Consider the following 25,005-nt stretch of genomic DNA (forward strand, 5'->3'; position numbering starts at 1 on the left):
AAAAGGGATATGAATATTTTAATTAAAATTGAAAATTTTGTGTTAAGTTGTTGTTTTGTTTTGTTTGTTTGTTTTGGTTTTTGAGACCTGAAACTTGCTCTGTAGATTAGGCTGGCGTCAAATTCACAGAGTTCCACCTGCCTCTGCCGCCTTAGTGCTAGGGCTAAAGGCGTGGACCACCACCAACTTGGCTGTTTTAAGATTTTTTTTAATTTTTATCTCTTTTTAAAGATTAATTTATTTATCTATGTATATAAGTGTTCTATCTGCATGTACACCTGCATACCTGAAGAGGGCATTGGATCCCATTACAGATGGTTGTGAGCCACCATGTGGTTGCTGGGAATTGAACTCAGGTCCTCTGGAAGAGAAGGCAGTGCTCTTAACCGCTCAGCCATCTCTCCAACCTGTTTTACGGTTTTTTAATCTACATATTTACAAAAATTGTATTTAGCTCGGCCCAGACTTGGTCTGTTTTAACTTTTCCCTTGTGTTCACGATGCTCTCACCTCTGACGACCTCGTCTCATAGAGGTGCTGCCACACTAACCAGGCAACCTGAGTTTGAACCCAGACTCTGAAGGAGAGATCCACCTTCCTTGAGTTGTCCTTTGATTCCCATGTCTCTTACCTACTGAGCTATGTCTCCAGCTCCATTATTTTTTATATTTTGTATTTTGTATTTTTTTATTTTTGAAACAGGGTCTCTCACTATGTAGACCTCACTGGCCTGAAACTCTCTGTAGATCAGGTTGGCCATGAGATCCACCTGGCTCTGAGTGCCGCCATACGGAGCCGAACTCAGGCTCTTACACAGGATGTCCTGGTCTAATCGGAGGAGGCCTACAGAACACGTTCATGTTATTAGTTACAGAGTTAAACTGGGACTTTTTCTGAGCCTCTCACTTCAGGCACTCAGGGCAGTCTGACTGGCCTTTAGGCCTCCAGCAAAGCCCTGTTGCTACAGCTTTCTCATGATGGCTTGCCCCAAAGTGATATTCTGCAACCTTTTTTAGACTCCACACCTTGTTAACCTCAATGAAGACCCTCTAATGTCAGAGTGTTTGCTTTATTATATCAAGGACGGAATTACAAGGTATGTTTGCTTTGCTATTTTATATTTTCTTCTAGATAATTGATAACTAAAGGAAATTGTCCAAAAATGTTAATAATTTTCTATCTCTTCTTTCTGAAATGATTACATATTATCTTTCCTCTTCTCAGTTGTTAGCACTTAGTTTTCTCTAGGGGAACTTGGATGAAAATTACTCTGTAACAACATACATGAGTTCCCAGAGAAGTTGATTTGCACTGTTTCTCCCCGTGTGTAAATTACATCAGTGCTTCTCTCCCAGTGCATTGCGCATGCAGGGGGGATCATCGCACTTGAGAACGAATCTGTAGTTGAAAGCCTCTGATATAAAAAGCCGGTGCATTTTTTTTTTTTTAGATATCAAAGAATGTTCTTAGGGAGAAAGCAGTTCATTGTCTATAAGTGTTTTTGTGTCTGAATTTCCCTGGGAAACACTTTCCCTTGTGTTCAGGGTTGGCCAAGCAGATGCTGAGCGGCGCCAGGACATCGTGCTGAGTGGGGCCCACATTAAAGAAGAGCATTGTATCTTTCGGAGTGAGAGAAACAACACTGGCGAAGGTGAGAGTTTGTGTTTTCATTTCTCAAGCAACTTTTCCTCCGAAGGATAAGAACTTCTTTTAAGATTTGGAATTCCCTATCTGTGTTAGTGGAAATTTTTGGTCAGTCATATTGAAAAATGGAGAAACTTGGGATGTTTATAAATGTGTGGACAGACATAGCTACTTAGCATGAAAATAGCAGGAACAAAGGGAGCCTTTCTTCCTGCCAAAAACGCAGGATGTAGGCAACTAGGTTTGGTCTTGAATGTTAACTATTTAATAGAAAAGTAAGAGAAAAATAACTGTTCTAGATAACAGGAGATTTGAAAAATCTTTAGTACTAGCCCAGTAGAATTTATTTTTATTTTAAAGGGAAGAAAAGTCAATTTTGTGGGAGTCCCTACTCCTGCACAGTTCGTTAATGTGACTGCAGCTAACTGATGGCATTTCTGCTAGGCACTAGCTTCTCCCCTGAATGTATGATTTTTCCTGAAACACAATGTTAGCTTTTATTTGCGTATTGTACTTAAGATCTCTGCTGTATCAGATTTTATCAAAATCAGTATTTCCTATCTTCTTCTGGGGCTTGTGAAATTTAGTTAAATATTTTTAGCATAGCCACAGCTCCCAATAACTTCCTACACTGATTTTAGTTCTAGAATCTTGAAACAAAAATAGCCAAACTTCACACAAAGAAACTAAAAGACCCTACCCCTCCCCCCCCGCCCCCTAACCCCCCTCGGTCTCACAGACACTTTAGTCTCTTGGTTACAAGATCTATTCTGTTTACCATGAGTCCTGAGAGTGACCCACTTCTCCTTGTTTGGTTGTACTAGTTTATGACAATAACCTGGGTTTGTATTCTTCCTAGTTATTGTGACCTTAGAGCCCTGTGAGCGCTCAGAAACCTATGTGAATGGCAAGAGGGTGGCCCATCCTGTTCAGCTGCGCTCAGGTGAGGCTCAGAAGGAAGAGGTGTGACGTCATCAGCAGTGTACACTTCTGTGAGCAGCGCACACTTCGATTCTTTATTTTAAGCCGAAATTTACCCTAGGATTCATGGTCTTGTTAAAATGAAACTACAGAGCTGTCTTTTTAATCTTGCTTTTGTTATTGTTTGTGTGGTTATTTTCATTGTTTTTGAGGCAGGGTCTCATGAAGTAGTACTGGTTGATCTAGAATTCCCTAGATAGACGGGTAGGCCCCACAGAGATCTTCCTATCTCTGCTTCCTGAGTGCTGGGATTAAAAGCGTGTAGCTGCCTTCTTATATTAAAAGAGTGAAATGATTTTTCTTATTTGAGATAGGTTTTTCCTGTGTAGCCTGGGATGGCCTCCAAGTTGTAAGCCTCTGCCCTGGCCTCCTGAGTGCTAGGATTACAAGTTTACCCCACCTAGTCTGGCAAGATTAACATATTACAAACTAGATGCTGTTATTAAAATGGACTCCTTAGAACTGGGACTGTGGCTGATTGGTAAGACACATTTGCTAGTGTATCCGGATTTGATTGACAGCACTGTAAAACAAATTCTCACTCCTGTTTCCGTTTTGTTTAGGGAACCGTATCATCATGGGTAAAAATCATGTTTTCCGATTTAACCACCCTGAGCAAGCGCGAGCAGAGCGGGAGAAGACTCCCTCAGCTGAGACCCCCTCTGAGCCTGTGGATTGGACATTTGCTCAGAGAGAACTTCTCGAAAAACAAGGGATTGATATGAAACAGGAGATGGAGAAAAGGTGACCCTGAGAGTTATGTGTCCCGGACGATGCTTTGAACACTCTAGCTTTCACAACACAGCTGCTGATTTCATAACTTATTCTTACTTTGGTATTTTGTTCTGTTGTTCGTCTTACTTCTAGGCTTCAGGAAATGGAGATCCTTTACAAAAAGGAGAAGGAGGAAGCTGATCTTCTTCTGGAGCAGCAGAGACTGGTAGGAATCTGTCCTGAATCTGCAGCTATTGGGAAGGGCAGTTGCTCTCACACCTCTAGCAGGCTCTCATTGGGACTGTCATGTATCTTCTGGCAATCTTAGTCCGAGCAAACATCTAGAAGGTACTGTTCTGTGCCTGTTATTTCTTACAGTTAGATCTTTACTTCCATCACACTCGAGAGCTTTCTGAAGAAATAGTGAGAGCTTTCTGACACCTTTGCCCGTCAGTCGTGCCTTTTCAATGTGCACCAGTAGTGTGTCCTCTAAATGACAGTAGCTGACTGTTGAACTTGGCGGGCGTTTGCCTTGGTTTTGTCTCTGGCCCCTGATAGTACTAATCCTCTGCTCTGAGGCTGGCCTGGGATCGTCCTCGTGCTGAGCAGGATGTTTTTCTTCTCTTTGAAGTTAAATGGTGTCTAAAAGTGTCGCTGCACAGTTGCATGTGTTAATCCTCTGTTGCCCTGCATGGAGTCTGAATTCTCAGTAAGGTTCTCAGTGGCTTTTGTGGTACCAGTGTAGTGGGGCTGCACACCCGTCTCAGGAGAGGGACGCTGCTGGTGGACAAAGGCTTTGGGTAAGCAGTTGGGTTAGCACTTTATGCTGATAGTCGATTTCCGAGGTTTTATAAGAATGTCTTATGGATAAATAAATTGTTCTTAGCAGATTTTAACATTAAGGCCAGCCACAGAGCCTTGGTAGTAAGAAGTCCCATGGTGCTGGAGGTGGTGACGCTAATCCCAGCACTCAGGAGGCAGAGGCTGGAGGATCTCTATGAGGCCAGCCTGGGCTACATACTGAGTTCCAGGACTTCCAGGGCTACACAGGGAGATTAAATGCAATTGATACAGTTTAGGAAGTTACTTTTTTTTTTTTTTTTGGTTTTTTTTTTCGGAGCTTGGGACCGAACCCAGGGCCTTGCACTTCCTAGGCAAGCGCTCTACCACTGAGCTAAATCCCCAACCCCAGGAAGTTACTTTTTTTTAAAAGGAGGTATTAATGAGAAATTAAGGGGCAGATGCTTGCTTCTTCCTGTAACATGAACTACAACACATGGGTTTTAACCTTATGCTCTGCTCTATTGGAGAACCATTGCTTTGTGGGCCATGAGAGCTAAGAGACCCTAAGCAAAAGCAACCTTACTTGGAGCACTTGGTTCTTGGCAGTGGGTTAAACCACTTAATTTATTATCTTTAAAATTATAGTTAAGCCCTCAAAAATATGGATTGGAAGAATAAATTAAGCCCTTGGAACAGGGTAATATCAGTGTTACAGGGAGAGTCTCTAGAAGGCTCACGGCTTTGCCTTTAATGGAGGGCTTGAAAGATTTGTGACACATGAAGTAGTCTTTTATCATAATTATGTAGTATAATTTAATAACATGCCTCTGATGGTCTGTGAGAGACATCAAGGAGGAAAGGTGTAATTAAACACTATTTATTAACAATAGTGTCTCCTATTTAAAGGTAGAGTGCTTTGTAATTTACAAAGAGCTTAGCTTTCTCATTTTACTTGGTCCTTGCAACAACTCTGTTAGCATAGACGTGTACATAAGTGAAAGATACAGCATTGCCTTTAGTTTGAAGTTGAGATTAAGGCTGAAAAACTATGTCTCTGTGCATGTGTGTGTTTTAAAGATTTGCTTCAGTAGTGGCATTACATACCTGCTAACTCACGGATCTAAACCTTAAACTTGAATCCTGTAGCTTACCTCAGTGCCTCTCTGGCACTGAGAATCTGTTAAAGGCACAGGTAGTGATTGGGCCTGGGGACTGGGATCTGGGCTTCTGGTCATGATGGTGCTAGTGGCCATGGGAACACACAGTAAATAAGTAGTCACTAAAGAGGATAGTGTCTGGTGCTCTCTATTACCCAACATTGATGATCATTTTATGCCTTGGCATAAAGACACTCATGAAACCTGACATAGTATCACACGATTGAAATCCAGCTGCCTACATGGCTGAGACAAGAGGATCATAAGTTCATAGCAAGTTTGCACAATTCAGCACGATGCTGCCTACAAATCTAAAACAAACAGAAGAGGGAATGGGGTTATAGTTACAGGGACTGCATAGCATGCAAAGGCGCTGGGTTCAGTCCCGAGGAAAGGAAGGACAGGTAGGAGGGAAGGGGAGAGAAATACTTGTAAGAGAAAGTAAGCCGTGTGAGATACACTTCCTGTTGGTTTTTCGGAGGCCATCCATAGACAGCAGCGAATGGTGCTCTGGTTGCTGTTTGTTCTGTGTATCTGGAGGCAAGCGAGGGTACTAGGGCAGTTAGTTCCCTTATAGCAAGGAAGTTGCTTTCTATCTAGAAGTCTAGCTCTCTACTAATAGAAATGTGTTTTTATGATTCTGTGTTAGTCGACCAAAATGTGCCCTATATTGAGAGAATATGGAGAAATTGCTGTTTTCTCTACTTTATTAAAATATTCATAATTACTTTTTAGATATTATTAAATACTATATGCTATAATTTTTAGCATAATGACAGCATTAAAAATTGAAATTCAGGCTGGAGAGGTGGCTCAGTGGTTAAGAGCACTGGCTGCTCTTCCAGAGGTCCTGCCTTCAATTCCCAACAACCACATGGTGTCTCACAACCATCTGTAATGGAATCTGATGCTCTCTTCTGGTGTGTCTGAAGACAGCTACAGTGTACTCACATACATAAAATAAATATGTAAATCTTTTTTAAAAAATTGGAATTCAGAGCCCACTAGACTACTCAGTGGATAAAGGTGCTTACCCTCAAACCTGAGGACCTGAACTTCATCTCTGGAACCCACATGATGGAAGGAGAGAACTGACTCCTGCGATAGTTCTCTGACCTCCACACATGTGCCGTAGCATGAACAGGCATTCAAACACACACATATGCATGCACATGCATACAAACATACATTCCATAATTTTTTAAAGTTGTAGTTAATGAATTTTCTGTAACGATAGCTCCCAAGTGCAGCCCGTCCTTGCGTCTCCACGTCTCTTACAGTCAGTGCTCTTGTGTCCCTGTGTCTTCCATCCTTTCCCTTTCAACATTTCTTGTCTCTTCTCTTTCTCAGTTGCATGTATTCATTTGTGGGACTTCCGGCAGGCCCATTTTGCATTTGCTGTACAGTAAACATGGATGAAACCTTTATTGACAGGTGAAGTGGCCAGGCCCAAGTAGCATCTCCAGCTTTGGAATCAGGAGGAATAGGATCAGTTCTTCTTTAGTTGGGATGGGGCTTAAATCTTGTGTGTGTCATGGTCAGAATGAGATACAATGGTAAATTTGAACCGTAAGAGCTAATTTAATAGAACTTTTAAAAAGAAAGAAAATTATGACTGATTTATTTTTGACTGATAAACTTTTTGAGTTTATATAGACTATTATGTTTCATTTTAGAATTTAAAGGTATCTTTGATTTCTCAAGCCTGACACTTAAGTAATGATTAGAATACTTGACATTTTCTAGATTCAGAAATATTCACTTTATCCCTAATCAATTACAGCCAAGAAATAAAATGATATTTATGTGGAAGAATGTGAGATAATTTGTGTTGAACAAAACTAAGTTTATATAGTTGGGGAAAAAAAAAAAAGAACAAGTCAGACATGCTTTTTCCTCAGTCACTGATGTTGTCTTGAGAATGGCAGCTGCTCAGTCAGTAAAGCAGCTGCTGCAGATGCATGATGGCCTGGGGAGAGAGCCAGGCATGGCAGCTTCCTAGCCTCAAGAGATGGCATGGTAACCTCTAAGCTCACTGGCTGGCCAGCCCAGCAGAGCTCGTGAGAACACTGACCTTCACACATGCACAGCACACACAGGGCTAGCCTTCTACTGTTTTCCTTTGTGGTGCTGGGATTGAGGCAAGGGCTCGCCCATGCTAGGCAAACCCTTTGTCACTGGGCTATACTTAAAGCTCCCATTCTGCTTTTTTTAAAACTAAAAGGAGAACAGGAACAAATAGATGTCACTGTGGTAAAATATTTTCTGTGCAAGTGTGAGGACTTGGGTTTGGATCCCCCAGCGCCCATGTGAAACCAAGCATGGAGGCATGTATTAATCTAGCCTGGGGGAGGAGAGCCAGGTGGATTCTGGGGTCTCATAGCCAAGCCGTTTAGTGCAGCTGGCAAGCTCTAGGTTTAGCAAGTGATCCTGTCTCAAAACACAAGATGGAGGGAGACAGAGGAAGATATCCAACATAGACCTCTGGCTTGCACACATGTGCTACGTGCATATGCCACAAAAGTATAGAATCCGTAAGCTTGCCTTGATCTACTCGTCCTTGTTAAATTTTCAAGTAGAGTTTAGAAGTGGGTTTAGTACCTGTTTATTTAGCAGAAGTGCAAATCAATAGCAGTGTCTTTAAATTCAAAACCCAATCATTGTCATTATTGCAGATACTGTTTTTCAGTTCTCTCCTAAGAGGACCGTATGTACAGATAGTTGTGTCTGGAAAATGAGATATGCTATTCAGTTTTGATGTCTAAGGGCTTGTGGTGGCACATGTCTTTAAATCTCAGCAATCAGGAGGCAGAGGCAGGCAGATGTCTGAGCTTGGTCTACAGAGTGAGTTCCATGGTAATCGGGGCTATACTGAGAAACAGTTTTGATGATCACAGGCAAGAAAAATTTGTGTTAAGCACAGCTGGTTAGGAGAGCTAGCGAAATGGCTTGTTGCTAAGAGTACTGGCTGCTCTTCCAGAGGTCCATTTCCAGTGGCTCACAATCACCTTTACCTCCAGTTCTGGGGATCCAACACCCTCTTTGACCGCCCTGAGCACTAGGCATGCATATGGTACACTGACATGCATGCAGGCAAAATACCTAAACCTGTAGAATTAATGTACAAAAATAATAAACGATAAGAGAACTGTTGGTTTTGGGCTGACAAGATGGTTGGTTTTTGTTGTTGTTGTTGTTGTTTGGGCACAATCTAATACTAAGCCCAGATTGTCCTAGAACTTGTGGCAATCCTCCAGTCTCAGGCTCACCTGTGCTGAGACTACAGGTGTAAGGGCCCATGCCTTGCTTCTGAAATACTCTGTTCTGCTAGAGTTGTCAAGTGCTAGCCTAGCATGTACAAGGCCCAAGCATCCTCTCCAAGAAAGCAGGTTTAAAATGTGCTGTCACTCTGGGAACTCGTAATTATAGTTAATGAAAGGCTGTTTGCCCAGCTTAAGTTTTGTTCCAGTAACTTCTTAAAATCTTAGAGGGTGGTATTATTGACTTCATCATGTTTAAAAAAAAAATAAAAAAATAAGCTGTGAATTTTTTTTAATGCCTTTTTGTTCTCGCAGTAACAAACCTTAATATAAATGGCAAACCCAGTGTCTGCATCTAGAGAGACCAGTTTCAAAGTCATCCCATTCCAGTAGGAAAGGGATCTGCCTGAAAAGAACCTTACCTGTTCTGCAAATAGGAGTTCTTACACTTAACATCATCTGCCTCTCTCTCGACTTTCCATCTAACTTTTCTAGGGTTGCTCATTTTAGCAAAGCTAAACAAAGCTTGGCATCTGCAGCCTTACTAACCTTTGTTAATCTGCCTGCTGGCCACATCTCTGTGTGCATCCGTGCTCACTCTTGGGAAGGAGATTCTGGACGGAGCAGCAGCAATAACCAAGGCAAATGTGGGAGAGCGGCTGCATGGGCTGTGAGCATGCGTGGGATCTAGGGATGGCGTGTTTTCGTGGCGTGGTGGAGGTGCATTCTCACACTGGGTTACTAAGTTCTTCTGACCTCAGTGAGAGACTGTTCAGCCCTCCGAGAGATGTGCTTCATTTGTCCCGGAAAGTGGGATTTGGATTAGGAGTCCAAGTAAGTCTTTGTTAACAGTCTCCACATATGCATAGGCCCTAAGAGAGTTCCTGACCTAGATTTTGTTTTGGTTTTTGGGGCTTTTAAATTTGTTTTTAGATTTTTGTTTTGTTTTTAAATTTGTTTAAAGCATTTTGCTTGCTTTTTCTTCAGTTTGATTTTCCTTTTTACATTTTAATTTTGGTTATTTGGGGGCCATTTTTTTATTTTGTTTTTCCAAAGGACGCGGATTCTGATAGCGGGGACGATTCTGACAAGAGATCCTGTGAAGAGAGCTGGAAACTGATTACTTCTCTGAGAGAAAAGCTACCTCCCAGCAAGTTACAAACCATTGTTAAAAAGTGTGGGCTCCCCAGCAGCGGAAAGAAACGAGAACCAATTAAAATGTATCAGATCCCACAAAGAAGGCGCCTGAGTAAAGATTCCAAGTGGGTCACCATCTCAGATCTTAAGATCCAGGCTGTTAAAGAGATTTGCTATGAGGTTGCCCTCAATGACTTTAGGCACAGTCGGCAGGAGATTGAAGCCTTGGCTATTGTTAAGATGAAGGAACTCTGTGCCATGTATGGGAAGAAAGACCCCAATGAGCGGGACTCCTGGAGGGCTGTGGCCAGGGACGTGTGGGACACTGTTGGGGTGGGGGATGAGAAGATTGAAGATATGATGGTTACTGGGAAAGCTGGGACAGATGTAGATGACCTCAAGGTCCACATAGACAAGCTGGAAGATATTTTGCAAGAAGTCAAAAAGCAAAATAATATGAAAGATGAAGAGATCAAAGTCTTAAGGAATAAAATGCTCAAAATGGAGAAAGTGTTGCCATTGATTGGATCACAGGAACAGAAGAGCCAAGGAAACCAAAAGACAAAAGAGCCCCTGGTTGCTAGTGCTAACAGCATCCCTGATAATGGTGTCAGTAAAGGAGACAGCAGAGAACTTGCCAAAGAAGAACGTGTTTCCCAGCTGATGAATGGGGATCCAGCTTTTAGACGTGGACGTCTACGTTGGATGAGACAAGAGCAAATTCGGTTTAAGAACCTACAACAGCAAGAGATAACAAAACAGCTTCGTCGGCAGAATGTACCCCACAGGTTCATCCCTCCTGAGAACCGGAAGCCCCGCTTTCCCTTCAAGAGCAATCCTAAACACAGAAACTCTTGGAGTCCTGGGACACATATTATCATAACAGAAGATGAGGTTATTGAGCTAAGAATTCCAAAAGATGAAGAAGGAAGAAAAGGAAATAAAGAAGAAAGCCAAGAAAAAGTAGGTAGAGCAGCTTCTAAAGATCCCCAGTCAGCATGGGGCTCTCAGGGTACAAGAAGTCAGGATCATATCCAAGTTAGCAAACAGCACATTATCAATCAACAACCACCACCTCAGCTACGCTGGAGAAGCAATTCTCTCAATAATGGCCAACCGAAAAACATGCGTTGCCAGGCAACTGCCTCCTCAGAGTCACTAAACTCCCACAGCAGTCACCCCAACGCTGATCTACAAACTTTCCAGGCCAAGCGTCACATTCACCAACACCGTCAGTCTTACTGTAATTATAACACTGGAGATCAGGTAGAGGGCAGTACAGCCAACTGCTGTCAAAAGCAGACTGACAAGCCCAGCCACTGTAGCCAATTTGTGACACCTCCAAGGATGAGGAGACAATTCTCAGCACCCAATCTCAAAGCGGGTCGAGAAACCACAGTCTAAGTCGATTACTGGACAAACTTGAAGTTGTAGCAAAGGAAACAGGCAGTGTTAATGTTAGCTCATGGATTGAGTTGGTGCCTACTATATGCATATGATTTTAACGTGTGTTCCTACAGTTACTAACTGGTCTGCATTGTTAAAATGTAAAACACTGGTAAATGTTTCAATGCCTCCCTTTTGACTGTGTATTATCAGTGGGCAGGTTCTAGAATTGGGTGTAAAACAGCAAGGCCCCGTAGTTTTCTGATAGTTTCCTCTATGGTGCCTACATTATTAATGTACTTACACTGGCTTCTCTTGTTTTGGTGTAAGATTTTTCTTTTTAAATAGTGCTTTGATATCCCAAAAGACCTGCCTCTTGTTTTATGGAAATGCTCAAAAGAAGAGTTGGATATCTAGAAGAAGTGCCTCTTACTCCCCATTCACATCAGGGATTGGCTGAAAACCAGCACGCAGCTGTGTGGACACAGCTTCAGGCTTCACCTTGGTGTCTGTTCTTTTCCATAAATACTGTTGGCATTTTGACAAGCTCAAATCCAAGGTCTTCAGACATGTTTTGTCCTGACAGCCTTGCATCTTGCACATCATCATCTTAGTCTATATTTTTAAGCATATTTCGGTAATTTACTGTATCAGAACATACAAAATTTGTCATATCTCTAAAATCTTGAAGTTGACACTGTCTCAGTTTCTATTTGGTTTGTATTTGAAATTTACTGACTTCTCACACATAGCATGAACTATATTTGCTAAAATTAGGCCAACAGAAACACCAACAAGAGTGTGTGCTTTGAGCAATGTGTGTAGGCTTCTAAGAAGATTGTTTGGTGCGCAAAGGAAGAGATGGGGCATGGTAAGAAGGCGGCTGATGGACACCTCTTCAGTGCCTTTTTCCAGTAGCTGATAAGATCATAAAAATGAACCTGGCTGGAGGCTGAAGCCCTGTATATAGTAAACTGTTCCTTGGTCAACAGCTGGAAGGCTCACTGATTCTCTGGCGAGGAAGGCTAAGTCCTGACGAACAGTCGCTCACTGCTCTGGCAATACCTCACTTCACCATGCTGGGCCTGCAGTTTGCCTTGATAGAGAATCCGCTTTGAATAAAAAAAGGAAAAAGAAAAAAAAAAAGGAAAGAGAAAAAATAAAGAGAAAGAAAAGGCAGATTTTAATTGAAGAAAAGAATGGCTTTCTATATGCTTCTTCATCTCTCGTACTTTTCAGAAGCTTTTCTAGGAGTCCGTATGGAGAGCTACAGCTTGCCCGAAGTCACAGTGCTGAAGATTCTAGGTGACACCAAGTCATGTGCCGAACATCGGCATTTCAGTGGTGCGAAAACTCGCAGCCAGGACAGCACCGCACTGAAGGAGGTCTTCATGCCTGTGGTTATATGCTTTTCCTTTCTGCTTTTTGTGTGGGTACTGTTTTATTAGAGCACATTAATTTTCATTGTAGTGGACTCACTCTCTCTCTCTCTCTCTCTCTCTCTCTCTCTCTCTCTCTCTCTCTCTCTCTCTCTCTCTCGCTGTCTTAATGCACAGGAAGTTGCTTCCAAGATTTTTTTTTTCCATAAAATCCTTGGGGGAGCTATGTTTCCTTCATAGCTGGACAGTTCTTGTCTTCAGTGATGGTTTATATGGCAGAGTCAGCGTGGGCGAATGATGCCTGCCGTGTGCTGGCTTCGTTGAGATGACAATCTCTGTGCCATTTGGTTTGAATGGACTCTTGATAGGCTACTTCAAGTCAGTCACTTCAGTGCATCTGTGTAAATCTACGGCTGACTTTCTTCTTCACACATAATTATACTATCTGGGTTTTTGTTAAAAATTCATTTTCTGAAATTAAAAGTGTTAATTGCTTAGATTCTAACTTGAAAGAAGATACTTCAGGTCCTGCCAGCCTCACTTGTTACAGATACGCCTCCCTTTCCTACTAAACACTAGGAGCATGGTAACTCCCCTCCACTGACGTCACAGTGGAAAGCTCTGTGCTGTTTTCATGTACACATGTGGGCGGTGTTTTGCCCACAGGGATAGCCCAAAGAGTTACCTCTGTTCTTCTGCTAATCTAAGTGCCCTGTATTACTGAATCGACCAGACAGCTAGCTATAGAAATCCTTAATTTTCTAGACAACCAGGAAAGACATGAACCCAGGATTCACTGCCAGCAGTGTTCTTTCATGCATTTGAGAGCACTTACCTTAGAAAACTGTGTGTACAGAATTGTTTGATTGTCTCACTGCACAAGTGTAAAACACCAGCACGCTTTTGTGGGCTCCTATTCCTCTATTAAGACAGAGTCTCCTTGATTTGCCCACACTGGCCGCAAACCTGTAATCCTCTTGCGTCAGCTTCCATGATTGCTGGAGTTGGAGGTGTGTGTCAGCAGGCTCAGCTTGTGTTTGTTTGTTTGTTGTTTTTTAATTTTTGTTTTGATATTGTGGTATCTCTCCCTCAGCTTAAATTAAACCAGACCAAAGAGAACTTGTTTTCATTAAAGCATTATTTTATTATGAAAATATTCCTAGGTGTTATCACTGTGAAATGAAGAAAAGTATTCATGCTTGGGAAATTTTGAGTGATCTGGCATTACCAGGACTGCAGTAAAGTCCTACTTTATTGGATAAGGTTTTCCAGACCCGATTGTAAGTCTATAGACAGTTGCAAAATCTGATTAATAAATTTAAACCAAAGGGCTTTTCCTTTACTCTTGCTTCTGATCCTTCTAGAATAGCAAATTGTTTCTCCCTTCATAGGCAATAGAACAAATAGGAAGTGCCTGTTACGTTGAGTGACTTGAGCTGACCTTTTGTGCTGTAGCTGTAAGATACTAAAAACAAAACACTGAGTCTGTTACAGCAGCGCCTGACTTTTTAAATGCTATCAGATCATAGCACTTACATGGGTGTCCTGTGATCATTGCTGTAGCTGGTGCCTTCCTGGTCCTTTATTGACTTGCCTTAATGATTTTCACAGAAGCCTGAGAGCGGAAGCTTCTTGTGGCCTACTGCAGTGTGATGAAGGAGTCTTGGGTTCCGTGTAAAGCAAGCTTGTGTTCTGTATCATTAGAGACAAATTCATTACCGTCTTCATACCTGTCCAGCTGATGTCATTCTACTCTGCTCTAGGGAGACTCAGTGTGGCCCACTTTAGGTAGTGAAATGTGTCATTTTTCCTATTATTACTGTAAAAAGAAGTTGTGAACCTTCTTGTTGATGAACTCTGGTTTTCCCCTCAATTTCTTAAAACATTGCTTGAAGATTGTCTGAGTGTAAGACTGCCTTCTCAGAAAGGGAGAGTAGTTTGTAATATTAAAAAAAAATAAAGTCTTCATGAAATAAAACTTGGAATGATCTTTTAAGTGTGATTTATCTCTATGGAGGAGGGGAAAGTGAAACAGCTTAATACTAATTTCTTAGTCTCTCCTGCTTTTTCATCTGAAGATAGTTGTGTGCCAAGTGTCCTTTTTGTATTTTTGTATGGACTTTCAAGCTTTTGCATTTAATGCCCTTTTCTATTTTATGAAATTCGGGGCCCCAGGATGTAGGGAAATGGGGTACTGCACTTAACCTACCACAGAGGGCCTGGGCTTTGTCTCTAGTGGCACAAAATGACAAGAAAATGCTTTAACTTACACTTTATGCTGTTTAGTATATAAGTAAGAGTAATATTTTTAATTTCATTTTAATTAAACTTTTCAATTTTTTATATCATAGTCAAGATTTGAAATTATTTTAGGTGACATACTTTTTCTCTCTACTTTAGCCTCAGTTTTTCTCCACTCAGATTATTGTTAGTCTGCTAAAGACGAAACAGGACAAAACAGAATGTTGGTTTTGTTTTTTTAATGGAGCAGTGGTCTTACTAACAATTTGGGCCTAGCTAAGAGTCGGAGCGATGGCTCAACTGTTAAGAGCACTGACTGTTCTTCCAGACGACCTAGGTTCAATTCCCAGCACCCACATGGCAGCTCACAACTGCCTGTAATTTAGGTTCCAGTGGTTCCTACTCCCTCAGACAGACAGACATGTAGGTCAAACACCAATGCAAATAAAAATAAATTACTTAAAAAATTTTAGAGCTAGAATAGTTTTTCAAGTTGGAGCATTGTGCATTGCAAATGAGAATTCAACACATGCACCTCGTGTGTGTGAGCTTTTAATACACTGTGCTTTTTGAGGGAGGCATCTGGACCCCATCTCACACCCTTCCCCTCCAGGCACTTTGTATTTTTCTGCTCTGGGAGAAACCAGTGCAGGTTTCTAAGGTCGGTAGTGTATGTCCTAGGACACAGAGGCAGTTCCAGTGCAGTGTGATACGTGCAGCAATGGCTTTGCGGGCGGGCAGAGCCGTATCCGGAGAGACAGTGGAAGAAGTCTGTGGAGGAAGCAAGCCCTGAGCAAGCCCCACACACAACTGAGAATTTCCCAAGAACAAGGGAACGAAGGATCAGGGTGTGAGAAACTACCAACCCAGTGTCTACAGGGAAATTCCTTTTTTGGATCCACCTTGCTGAAAGCTCACTGTGGTCACAGTACAGAGGGTAGATTGTAGGCAGGCAAGTGCACCGCCATGCGCACCAGTCAAAAAGTTGGTGAGAAAGCGTGCTTCTCCGAGCAGCGCCAAGACGGAGATGTGAGCTATTTTGATCTTAGAAACAATGCCCATGTCTGAGCATGATGACTTACTCCTGTCATCTCAGCACTGAGGAAACTGGCAGGGAGATCTCATGGGCCAGCCTTGGCTACATGAGATCCTGCATCTTCAAGTGGGGGTGGGGTGGTGGCAAGATAAGTTAGTGGTTAAGAGCCCTTGTTCTTACAGAGTAACTGGATTCAAATCCCACACCCACACGGTTGCTCACAGCTACCTGTAACCCCACTTCCAGGGATCCAGCAGACACACACTACCCATACGTGCCTACAGGCAAAACATAACTGCGTAAAATAAATCTAAAAAAATTAAACTGTTGCTTAGAAAAATTGTTGGACCCTTGGGGAGCAGACGTCGATCTGAGATTGTCTCCCTGGTGATGAGGAGCACATTTAAATGTTGACAAGAGGGGTTGGGGATTTAGCTCAGTGGTAGAGCGCTTGCCTAGGAAGCGCAAGGCCCTGGGTTCAGTCCCCAGCTCCGAAAAAAAGAACCAAAAAAAAAAAAAAAATGTTGGCAAGAAGCGAGGTGTCCCGTGGGATATGGGTGGCTATCTCTCCCTTCCTGTGATTGCTTGCTGATTACACCTTGTCATTTGTTAAAAGCTGCCTATCCAGGAAACTAAGGAAGGTGCCTTTGCTTCTGTGCATGACTCGTGCCACTCACCGTCCGTGCAGTATCCAGAGCCATCTTTTTAAAATCCGAGTCGTATCTTGTCAGCGGCCTCACGGGCTTCCTTCGCACTTTGAAACCTGAATTGTGGCATTGTTTACAAGGCTTTACATAGCGTGGCTAGTTGCCCACCCCTGATTTCATGTCTTAATATCACAGAGCAGATACCGCTGGCCTTGTGTTCCTCCTCAGTTACACTTCCTCACGACTGTAGCTTGTTTCCTGTCGTACTTATCTCCTCCACAGCTCTGCTCCTGTGCCATTCTTTCTACTGCAGCCCACCCTAGATCAGCTCACACTTATTTTTTCTTATACTTATTTTTTTAAACCAGGCATGGTGCACATGCCTTTAATCACAGTACTTGGGAGGCAGAAGCAGATAGCTCTAAGTTCAAGGCTAGCCTGGACTATATAGTGAGTTCCAGGACGGCTAGAACTACACAGTGAGACCGTGTCTCAAAATAAAGAAATTTATTGAGATAGTGTCTCAGGTAGCCCATTCGGTCTTTGAACTTTCTATGTAGCTGAAGGTGACTTTGAACTTGTGTTCCTTCTGCCTCCACCTCCCCGCTGCTAGAATTACAGGTTTGTACCTAGTCTACGCAGTGCTGGGCTCTGTGCATTCTAGACAAGCACTCTATAGACACGCACTATTTTAATGATTACAACCTCTGCTTATCTTGTCTGTGCACTTGCTTGGTTCTTCCACGAAACTGTAGCAAGTAGGACTCAGAGCAGTCACTCTTGGGTGTCATGTGTCACAGAATCCTCGAAGACTTGTGAGAACATAGACTGCTGAGTCCATCCCCGGAATAAATGGCTGACAAGGTCTGGCATGAGACTCGATGGTTTGCATCCAAAGTACCTAGGTGATGTCTGACTCTTAGGCAAAACTGTTGAGGTAGAACTGGGGTTAGAAAGCATTTGTCTGAGAACCAGATGGTAACCAAGTCTTAAATTGGTGTTGGGGATAGAACCCGATGGAGCTTGGGTGCATGCTAGACAAGTATGCGACCACTAAATATCCTGCTGGTCCTTAGTAATACTTGAAGCTTTGCTGACCGTGTAGTTAGATCCAGACATCTATGGTCTGGATCTACCCGCAGGCCATGGTGTGCTGGTCCCTGACTTAAAAGACAGGCATTTTGAGTTTGTTTCCATCTGGAGGAGTGAAATGTACCGGATGCTTGCATGGTAATTGACAATATGGTCCCTGTACTTACGAAATTCAAAATTATGGAGAGGCTACCACTGGGCAGATAACCACACTAGTACTTATCAATACTGTGTGACAGGCCAAGAGAGAAAAATACAGGGTGCTGTAAAGTCCTCTAATAGGTGCTTCAAGGAACGAGAGCACCTCGCCCGTCTCTTGGCTGCTTCGGGTTTCTCTTTAGTATCCTTCACTGGTTCTTTTCCCCCTGGCAATCCGTCATCTGTCTTCTGCTTTGCTCTATGTTCTTCAGAACGCTTCTCTACCAAAATGTATTGCATGCTGTGTGTACTGTCTATCATCGGTCCCCCACCGAAGCGACCTTTCCCTTACTAACCCATATCCGTGGCGGCAGGTCATTAGGAGGAGTACAGGGTTTATATGTCTGCCAGAGGTTAGAGACATGGCTTACACTGCTACTATCATAGAGAACTGAAGTTGGATTTCTAGCACCTGTGTGAGACACCTCACAGTCACATGTAATTCTCCCCAGTGCCAACCTTCCGCCTCCATGCCCTCATCCACGCTGCACACACACACACACACACACACACACACACACACACACACACACACACACACACACACTTTATGACATACTAATACCCTTGGAAGCTCATGAGCAGTCAGGTTTGGGAAGGGCTTCAGCCTTTTTTTTAAAGGTGTTATCTGAACTATCAAATTCTGATCAAAATTCAGTTGGAGGTTGATTTTTTTTTTTTTCAGCCATCCCAAGGGTGATGAGAGATCGTTTACTCCCACTGAAGCTTGGCCAGTGCCTATAGAGAAAGCCACCCTCACACCTTTGCGACTTTAGGGGATGGAGGGGGTGGATGGTAGTTTGACCAACTTATAGGCTTATTCTTGAAGAAATCCCCAAGATAAAAGGTGTTTGTTATTGTTTTTAAGCATTTTAAGATTTATTTATTTTATGTATGAGTACTCTATCTACATGTACACCTACGTGCCAGAAGAGGGCATTGGATCCCATTACAGATGGTTGTGAGCCACTATGTGGTTGCTGGGAATTGAACTCAGGACCTCTGGAAGAACAGTTGGTGCTCTTAACCCCTGAGCCATCGCTCCAGCTCCATAAAAGATTTTTGTACATGGAGAGTTTTAGATGAAACAGCAGGCACTTCTCTTTTTGGGGGAAGAATCCCATATTGTAAACAGGTTTTAAGGGGGAAATACCAAAGACTACAGAACTCACATTTCAAGACTACAGAAGAGCTGAAAAAGTAATACAATAAGTTTTTTTAAAGATTTATTTATTCGTTTTTTAATGTGTGTGTATGTGACATGTCTTTATGAGTTTACATGCCCCGCAGTGCCTGCGAAGTCCAGAAGGCACTCTCCTGATTCTGTCTGGAGTGAGAGGTGGTTGTGATCTCATGTGGGTGCTGGGAACTGAACCCAGGTCCTCTGGCCGAGAGCAAGAGCCCTTCACCCCTGAATTCTCTCACTAGCCTCCTGGTTACTTTATTTACTTTTTCTGATTACTTTGAAAATTGGAGACGCCATGATAGTTGGCCCCTAAATGTTTCTATGTATATATCTCCTAAAATCAAAGGGTTTTTTTTTTTATTAATATCATGCTAGTTCTACATCAGGATGTATTATACGGCCATTTTAAAAAAAATCTCTTATTTATCTCAAAAATACAAATTTTAGAAGACTGTGTCTTCTAATGAGACTCAGTGAGCATTTATACACTGAATTGGTTATGAGCTGTTAGAAGTCTCTTATTATGGGCTGGCAAAATGGATCCGCAGGCGATCCTGTCACCGGCTGCCATGCCTGCTGACTGAGTTCCATCACGGGAACCCACATGGTTGAAGGAGAGGACCGAATCCTAAAACTTCCACCTCACTTCAGCACACGTGTGCCCGCAACACTCAGCTATAACAAACAGACAGATGAATACATAAATAGCATTTATGGAGAAAGCAGTAAGGAAGACACCCACCAACAACCTGCAGCTTCACATGCACGATCACACCTGCGTGCATGCAAAGAAAAAGGTATGTGCGTGTATGCACACAGCAAGGACCATTTCATTAATATGATTTTATTTAAGAGGACTTTCACATGCCTTTTAGAAGGTTTATCTGTTGGTCGTTCTCCAGCTGTTTGGTATGAAGATCTATACTAATTTTTTTTAAATCTCTCTCTCTTTTTTTAAAGATTTATTTATTTATTGTATATGAGTACACTGTGTCTGTCTTCAGACACACCAGAAGAGGGCATGTGCTCTCATTACAGATGGTTGTGAGCCACCATGTGGTTGCTGGGAATTGAACTCAGGACCTCTGGAAGAGCAGTCGGTGCTCTTAACCACTGAGCCATCTCTCCAGCCCCCTAAAATTTTTAAAGAAGAAAAAAACTATTGTTTAGGAAAGACTTAATTTTCTGGAATTGTTAGACTATTATTAAAACCAATACTTATCTCCCCTAACTTAATAATAATAATAATAATAATAATAATAATAATAATAATGACAACAGTCTTAAACTTTAAAAAGAAGCAAGAATGTTTTCCCCATCACCCAAAGAGCATTTCAGGTGATGCCACTTATACAGGAAATACAGGCAGCAGGGCTGAGAGAACACATGGATCGTGGCTCAGCAGTAAGAGCGTACTCTGCTCTTGCAGAGGCCTGGAGTTCAGTTCTCAGCACCCACATCGGGTGGATCCTCACAACTTCCTGTAACTCTGGCCCCCTCGGATCCAGCCCCCTGTTCTGGTGTCTTCAGGCTTCTGCATTCACACATGCACAGACACACACACACACACACACACACACACACACACACACACACACACACACACACTTTTTTTTTTTTTTTTTTTTTGGAGCTAGGGACCCGAGACCCAGGGCCTTTTTTGCTAGGCAAGCGCTCTAAAACACTTTTAAAAATTATAATAAATCCTTTAAAAAAAATACATGGATCGATTGGAGACATAGAATCTGATTTGTAAGCCCAGTGGTGATTGCATACATCTTTAATCCCAGCACTTGATGAATCTCTGAGTTCAAGGCCAGCCTGCTCTACAGAGAGAGTTCCATGACAGCCAGGGCTACACAGAGGAAGCCTGTTTCAAAAAAAAAAAAATTGTATTATACTTATTTTAATTCACATACTAGTATATTTAAAATAAAATTTCTCTGAAACCATTTCAGTTCAGTGGTACTGTAGGCTTTTAATTTTTCAACCATAAGGAACTTCAACATCTGTAGTCTTAGTTACTTCCCTTTTGAGTAGTTAGAAGACTGGGGCCTTAGGAGGTTCCAGTGACCTTAGTCTTGCCTGGTGTCTTCTTTCTCTGGAATTGCTGATGTGTAAGCTCCCACCCTCCCGTTTCCCTGTGTTGGCCCTTTGCTGAGCGTACTTCCCCTCAGTGATCCTGTCATTTCTCCCTTCCTTCTCTCTTCCTCCCCTCTACATGTTCTCTCCTTTCTTTTCATCCAGGACTATGAGAGTAAATTGCAGGCCTTGCAGAAGCAGGTTGAGACTCGATCTCTGGCTGCAGAGACAACGGAAGAGGAAGAGGAGGAGGAGGAAGGTGAGAGCCTGTCTTCTGGATCACGACAGTCCTTACAGAGCTGGGCTCTTCAGCTCTGCCCTGCTGTTTACTCACCTTGTACTAAGCCTGCTGAAAAATGGTTTAAAAGATGCCCATTGCTGCAACGCTCGGGTATTGGGGGAGGGGGAGATCGTTAGAGTAGATAGAATTTGTAAGGTTTCCAAGGACCCTCTTTGTAGAATCTTTGGGGAACTTCACGTAGACCATCTCTCCTCACTGCACGTTAGGACTTCATGGGTCAGTCTCATGTGAGAGCAGGGCTTAATCATTGCTTGCCCGGTTTGCTCAGCTTTCTGGTTCCCATCTCAGATTCCCTGCTCAGGGTTTTGGATCGTGTTGGTGTCCTCAAGGCCATTGTGGGCAGATTTGTTTGATTGTGACAGTCTTGCCAGGTAGCCATGTAGCACTGTCTGGCCTGACACTGTTGTAGACGGGCCTTGAACTAATGTTACTCTTGCTGACACAGTGTCCCAAATCCCGGGACAGAAGGCATGGACCGCCATGGCTGCCTCATTTATTGCTAGTTCCGTTGTCTAGTCGTGCTTCCCTGTCTTTATTTACCAGAGCGTCTTAGCTGAATGGGAGCCGTTTCTGTTAGTTATTGTCACGTTATGAAAGTGTACAATATAGTAACAATCAGGGACTTTGAAAATTATACCTACACACGGGAATTCTATTAAGAAGGAAATAAAAGGAAAATGGGGTTGGTGAGATGGCTCATCAGGTAAAGGGTGTTTGTTGCCAAGGCTGGTGACCTAAGTTTGATCTATGGAGCCCACATTATCAAAAGTGACAACTGACTCTTACAGGTTGTATTTTTGAGCCACGACATGCATGCAATCGTACACATCCTTTCCCCCAAAACATAAATAACTAATAAAATATTTATTTATTTATTTACTTATTTATTTAAGAATAGCACTTGGAGGGTTGAGGAGAATGAGGAGTTTGAAGCCAGTTTTGACTGCATAGCATATTCGAAGCCAACCTGTCTCAAACAAACCAAACAGCCCACAACTGTATTCTTTTGATTTTCAGCTTTCTGAAGTATATATACAATAAGTACTTATGGTGGCTAAGTCACTGTGACATCTGCTTCCTCTGCCCTTTCAGTTCCTTGGACACAGCATGAATTTGAGTTGGCCCAGTGGGCGTTCCGGAAATGGAAGTCTCACCAGTTTACTTCATTAAGGGACTTACTCTGGGGCAATGCGGTATACCTGAAGGAAGCCAATGCTATCAGTGTGGAACTGAAGAAAAAGGTATGGAGGGGGGTGAGAAAGAACATGGGTGTTCAGGAGGCACAGTGGGCCAAGTTAAATTAACCTTTCCTCAGGGAGCTCAGCTGTCCTAGGCCATGAATCAGCCTTATTTCATATATGTGCCAGCACAACATGGGCCATAATTAAACATTTTACAAACGTGAGTATTTTAAAGGGGAGCTGGATACTCTTATTAATAGATTAATGCTTGTTATATTTCCAGGAAAAGATTTTTGGTTTTCTTTTCTTCTCCATCTTTAGCTTGCACCTATGAGAACTCTAAGCCCCCTTTCACCAATTCACTCCTCTTCTAGGGCCTGAGAGGCACTGAGTAGGGGACAAGTATGTGGGCTCTGCACTCAGACAGAGATCCTAGTCCAGCGCAGTTACACTGACCTCATGGTTCTGCAGCTCTGTTGCTTCCTTCACTTGGGTTGACAGCAGAACCTGCCACCGAGCGAGATGAGAGATGAAAGGGCATGGGCTCATACAGAACACCACTAACGGGGCTGGGCATGAGAGACCTGCTGCTGGTGACCAAACACAAGGCCCGTGCTTTCCACTGAGCCCAACCTCCAACCTCCAACCATCCTCATGAAATCTTGGATTGTTCTGTGTGTCTCACTACTTCACAGCTGGAGGCCATATTGTAGGGTAGGGAAAAACACACACCACCTGCTTAGAAAAATTCATCGCTGCTCCTGGGGGATATGGTTTACACCTCTAAACTGGGGTAGGTGTTGTCTTCACTCGTGGTCCCAAACACTTTTTAATTAATTATTAGCCATTTTCTTCATTAAGTAGGCTAAGGTCGGGAACTGTATCTTCTTTTCTTAGTAATGTACCTGTTGTTTAATTAGTATTTGTTGGTAAAAATACAAGAAGCATAGCAAGAAGTAAATGACACGATGCAGTCGCAACACTTTCGCCATGGTAACCTCTTGCACAGTGCTAGTTGGTGTCCTCTATAGTCCACTAAAAAGTGACTTGTGCATCCTCTCATTAGCAAGTGGCCAGGTCCACCTTTTGGTGTTTTGTTTATGCTCCATGGAAGTCTTCTCTTGTCCACTGAGGTTTACAGCAACAACAACAACACCCAAACAAACAAACAGTAAAACCATTTCCACTCCAGGAAAACAAAGCCTATAAATCCCTGAGTTTAAAATGTAGGTGGCTCTCACAAGCTCTTTCCCCTCAGCCACGCCCTGACGCCATCTCTGCGTCTTCCCTGCTGAGAGAGTGCTGTGCGCCCTGTGCACCCTTCCTCCCGTTGCAGGTGCAGTTCCAGTTCGTTCTGCTGACTGACACACTGTACTCCCCTGTGCCTCCCGAACTGCTTCCCACGGAGATGGGGAAAACTCACGAGGACAGGCCTTTCCCTCGGACAGTGGTGGCTGTGGAAGTCCAGGATCTGAAGAATGGAGCAACACATTATTGGTCTTTGGATAAACTCAAGTAGGAAAATCTTCATAAAAGATTATTTTTTAAAAGAAAATAGCCTGGCATAGTAACCCAGGCCTTTCATCCCAGCACTCAGGAGGCAGAGGCAGGTGGATCTCTATGAGTTCTAGGCTAGCTTGGTCTACAGAGTGAGTTCCAGGGTAGCTAGGGCTACACAGACAACCCCTGTATCAAAAAACCAAAACAACAACAACAAAAAGTGAATGTCTTCAGTGGGTTCCCTCATGCCCAGCTCTCTCTGAGGACGACATCAGTTTCTTCTCTGTAGTTCTGAGTGCTGTGACCGTCAAAGTTATTACCCATTCATTTCCTAAAGTCAAAGAAACTCACTTCTCAGACAGCTTTGATATTTATTGATTCTTACATTTACTTTCATAAGCCCTCTTAAATATTAAATGAGCCAATTCTATATTTATTTCTCTCTTGGATCTGACTATTGTCCCTCTTACTTTAGTTCTGGGCCTCAGGGTAACCTTCAATAAGCAAGGAAGTGATAGTTTTTTTCTCTCAGTCTAGGTAAATTTAGACATCAAACACCAATTAAATTGCATTTCTTCCATGACTGTGGGTTTAATCAAATTAGATCGCTCTCCCTCTCCCTCTCCTTCCCCTTTTCTTTCATGCACATGTGTGCACACACATATTTCACTTTACATGTTTTTTAACTATCGGCGGCTTTTCTCTACTCATCTTTGGATACTGAGGATTTGGATTTCTATACTTCTGTTTATAGTACCATTACGTGAAATAAAATAAAAATAAAAATACCTAGCATGCAAAAAGTTTCCAAAGTAAAGTTTTAATGCAGTCTCATGGTCTTAACCTGTACCCCATATTTGCTTAATAGGCAGAGACTGGATCTAATGCGAGAGATGTATGACAGGGCAGGTGAGGTGGCCTCCAATGCCCAAGACGACAGCGAGACGACCATGACAGGCAGCGACCCGTTTTACGATCGGTTCCACTGGTTCAAACTTGTGGGAAGGTATGTCACGTCTTTGTTGCTTTTTAAAAATGAGTGAGAAGTACCTTTGACCTTTTAAATGTCAGTAGAAAGTATACAGGGGTAAGGAGTTCATA

General features: G+C 42.7%; 1 protein-coding gene across 1 annotated transcript in view; it reads left to right on the top strand.

Annotated features, from left to right (window-relative positions):
• Positions 1-25,005, top strand: part of Kif1b (kinesin family member 1B) — a 130,739-nt gene that overhangs the window by 62,738 nt on the left and 42,996 nt on the right. Inside the window, exons 18-26 of the mRNA XM_032894543.1 lie at positions 1,016-1,095; positions 1,544-1,650; positions 2,503-2,586; positions 3,188-3,368; positions 3,492-3,564; positions 21,088-21,181; positions 22,316-22,464; positions 23,741-23,919; positions 24,773-24,910. Of these exons, the coding sequence (XP_032750434.1) occupies positions 1,016-1,095; positions 1,544-1,650; positions 2,503-2,586; positions 3,188-3,368; positions 3,492-3,564; positions 21,088-21,181; positions 22,316-22,464; positions 23,741-23,919; positions 24,773-24,910 (1,085 nt within the window). The remainder of the gene's footprint in view (positions 1-1,015; positions 1,096-1,543; positions 1,651-2,502; positions 2,587-3,187; positions 3,369-3,491; positions 3,565-21,087; positions 21,182-22,315; positions 22,465-23,740; positions 23,920-24,772; positions 24,911-25,005) is intronic.

This window comes from Rattus rattus, chromosome 1, assembly GCF_011064425.1.
Source record: "Rattus rattus isolate New Zealand chromosome 1, Rrattus_CSIRO_v1, whole genome shotgun sequence".
Classification (NCBI taxonomy): Eukaryota; Metazoa; Chordata; class Mammalia; order Rodentia; family Muridae; genus Rattus; species Rattus rattus.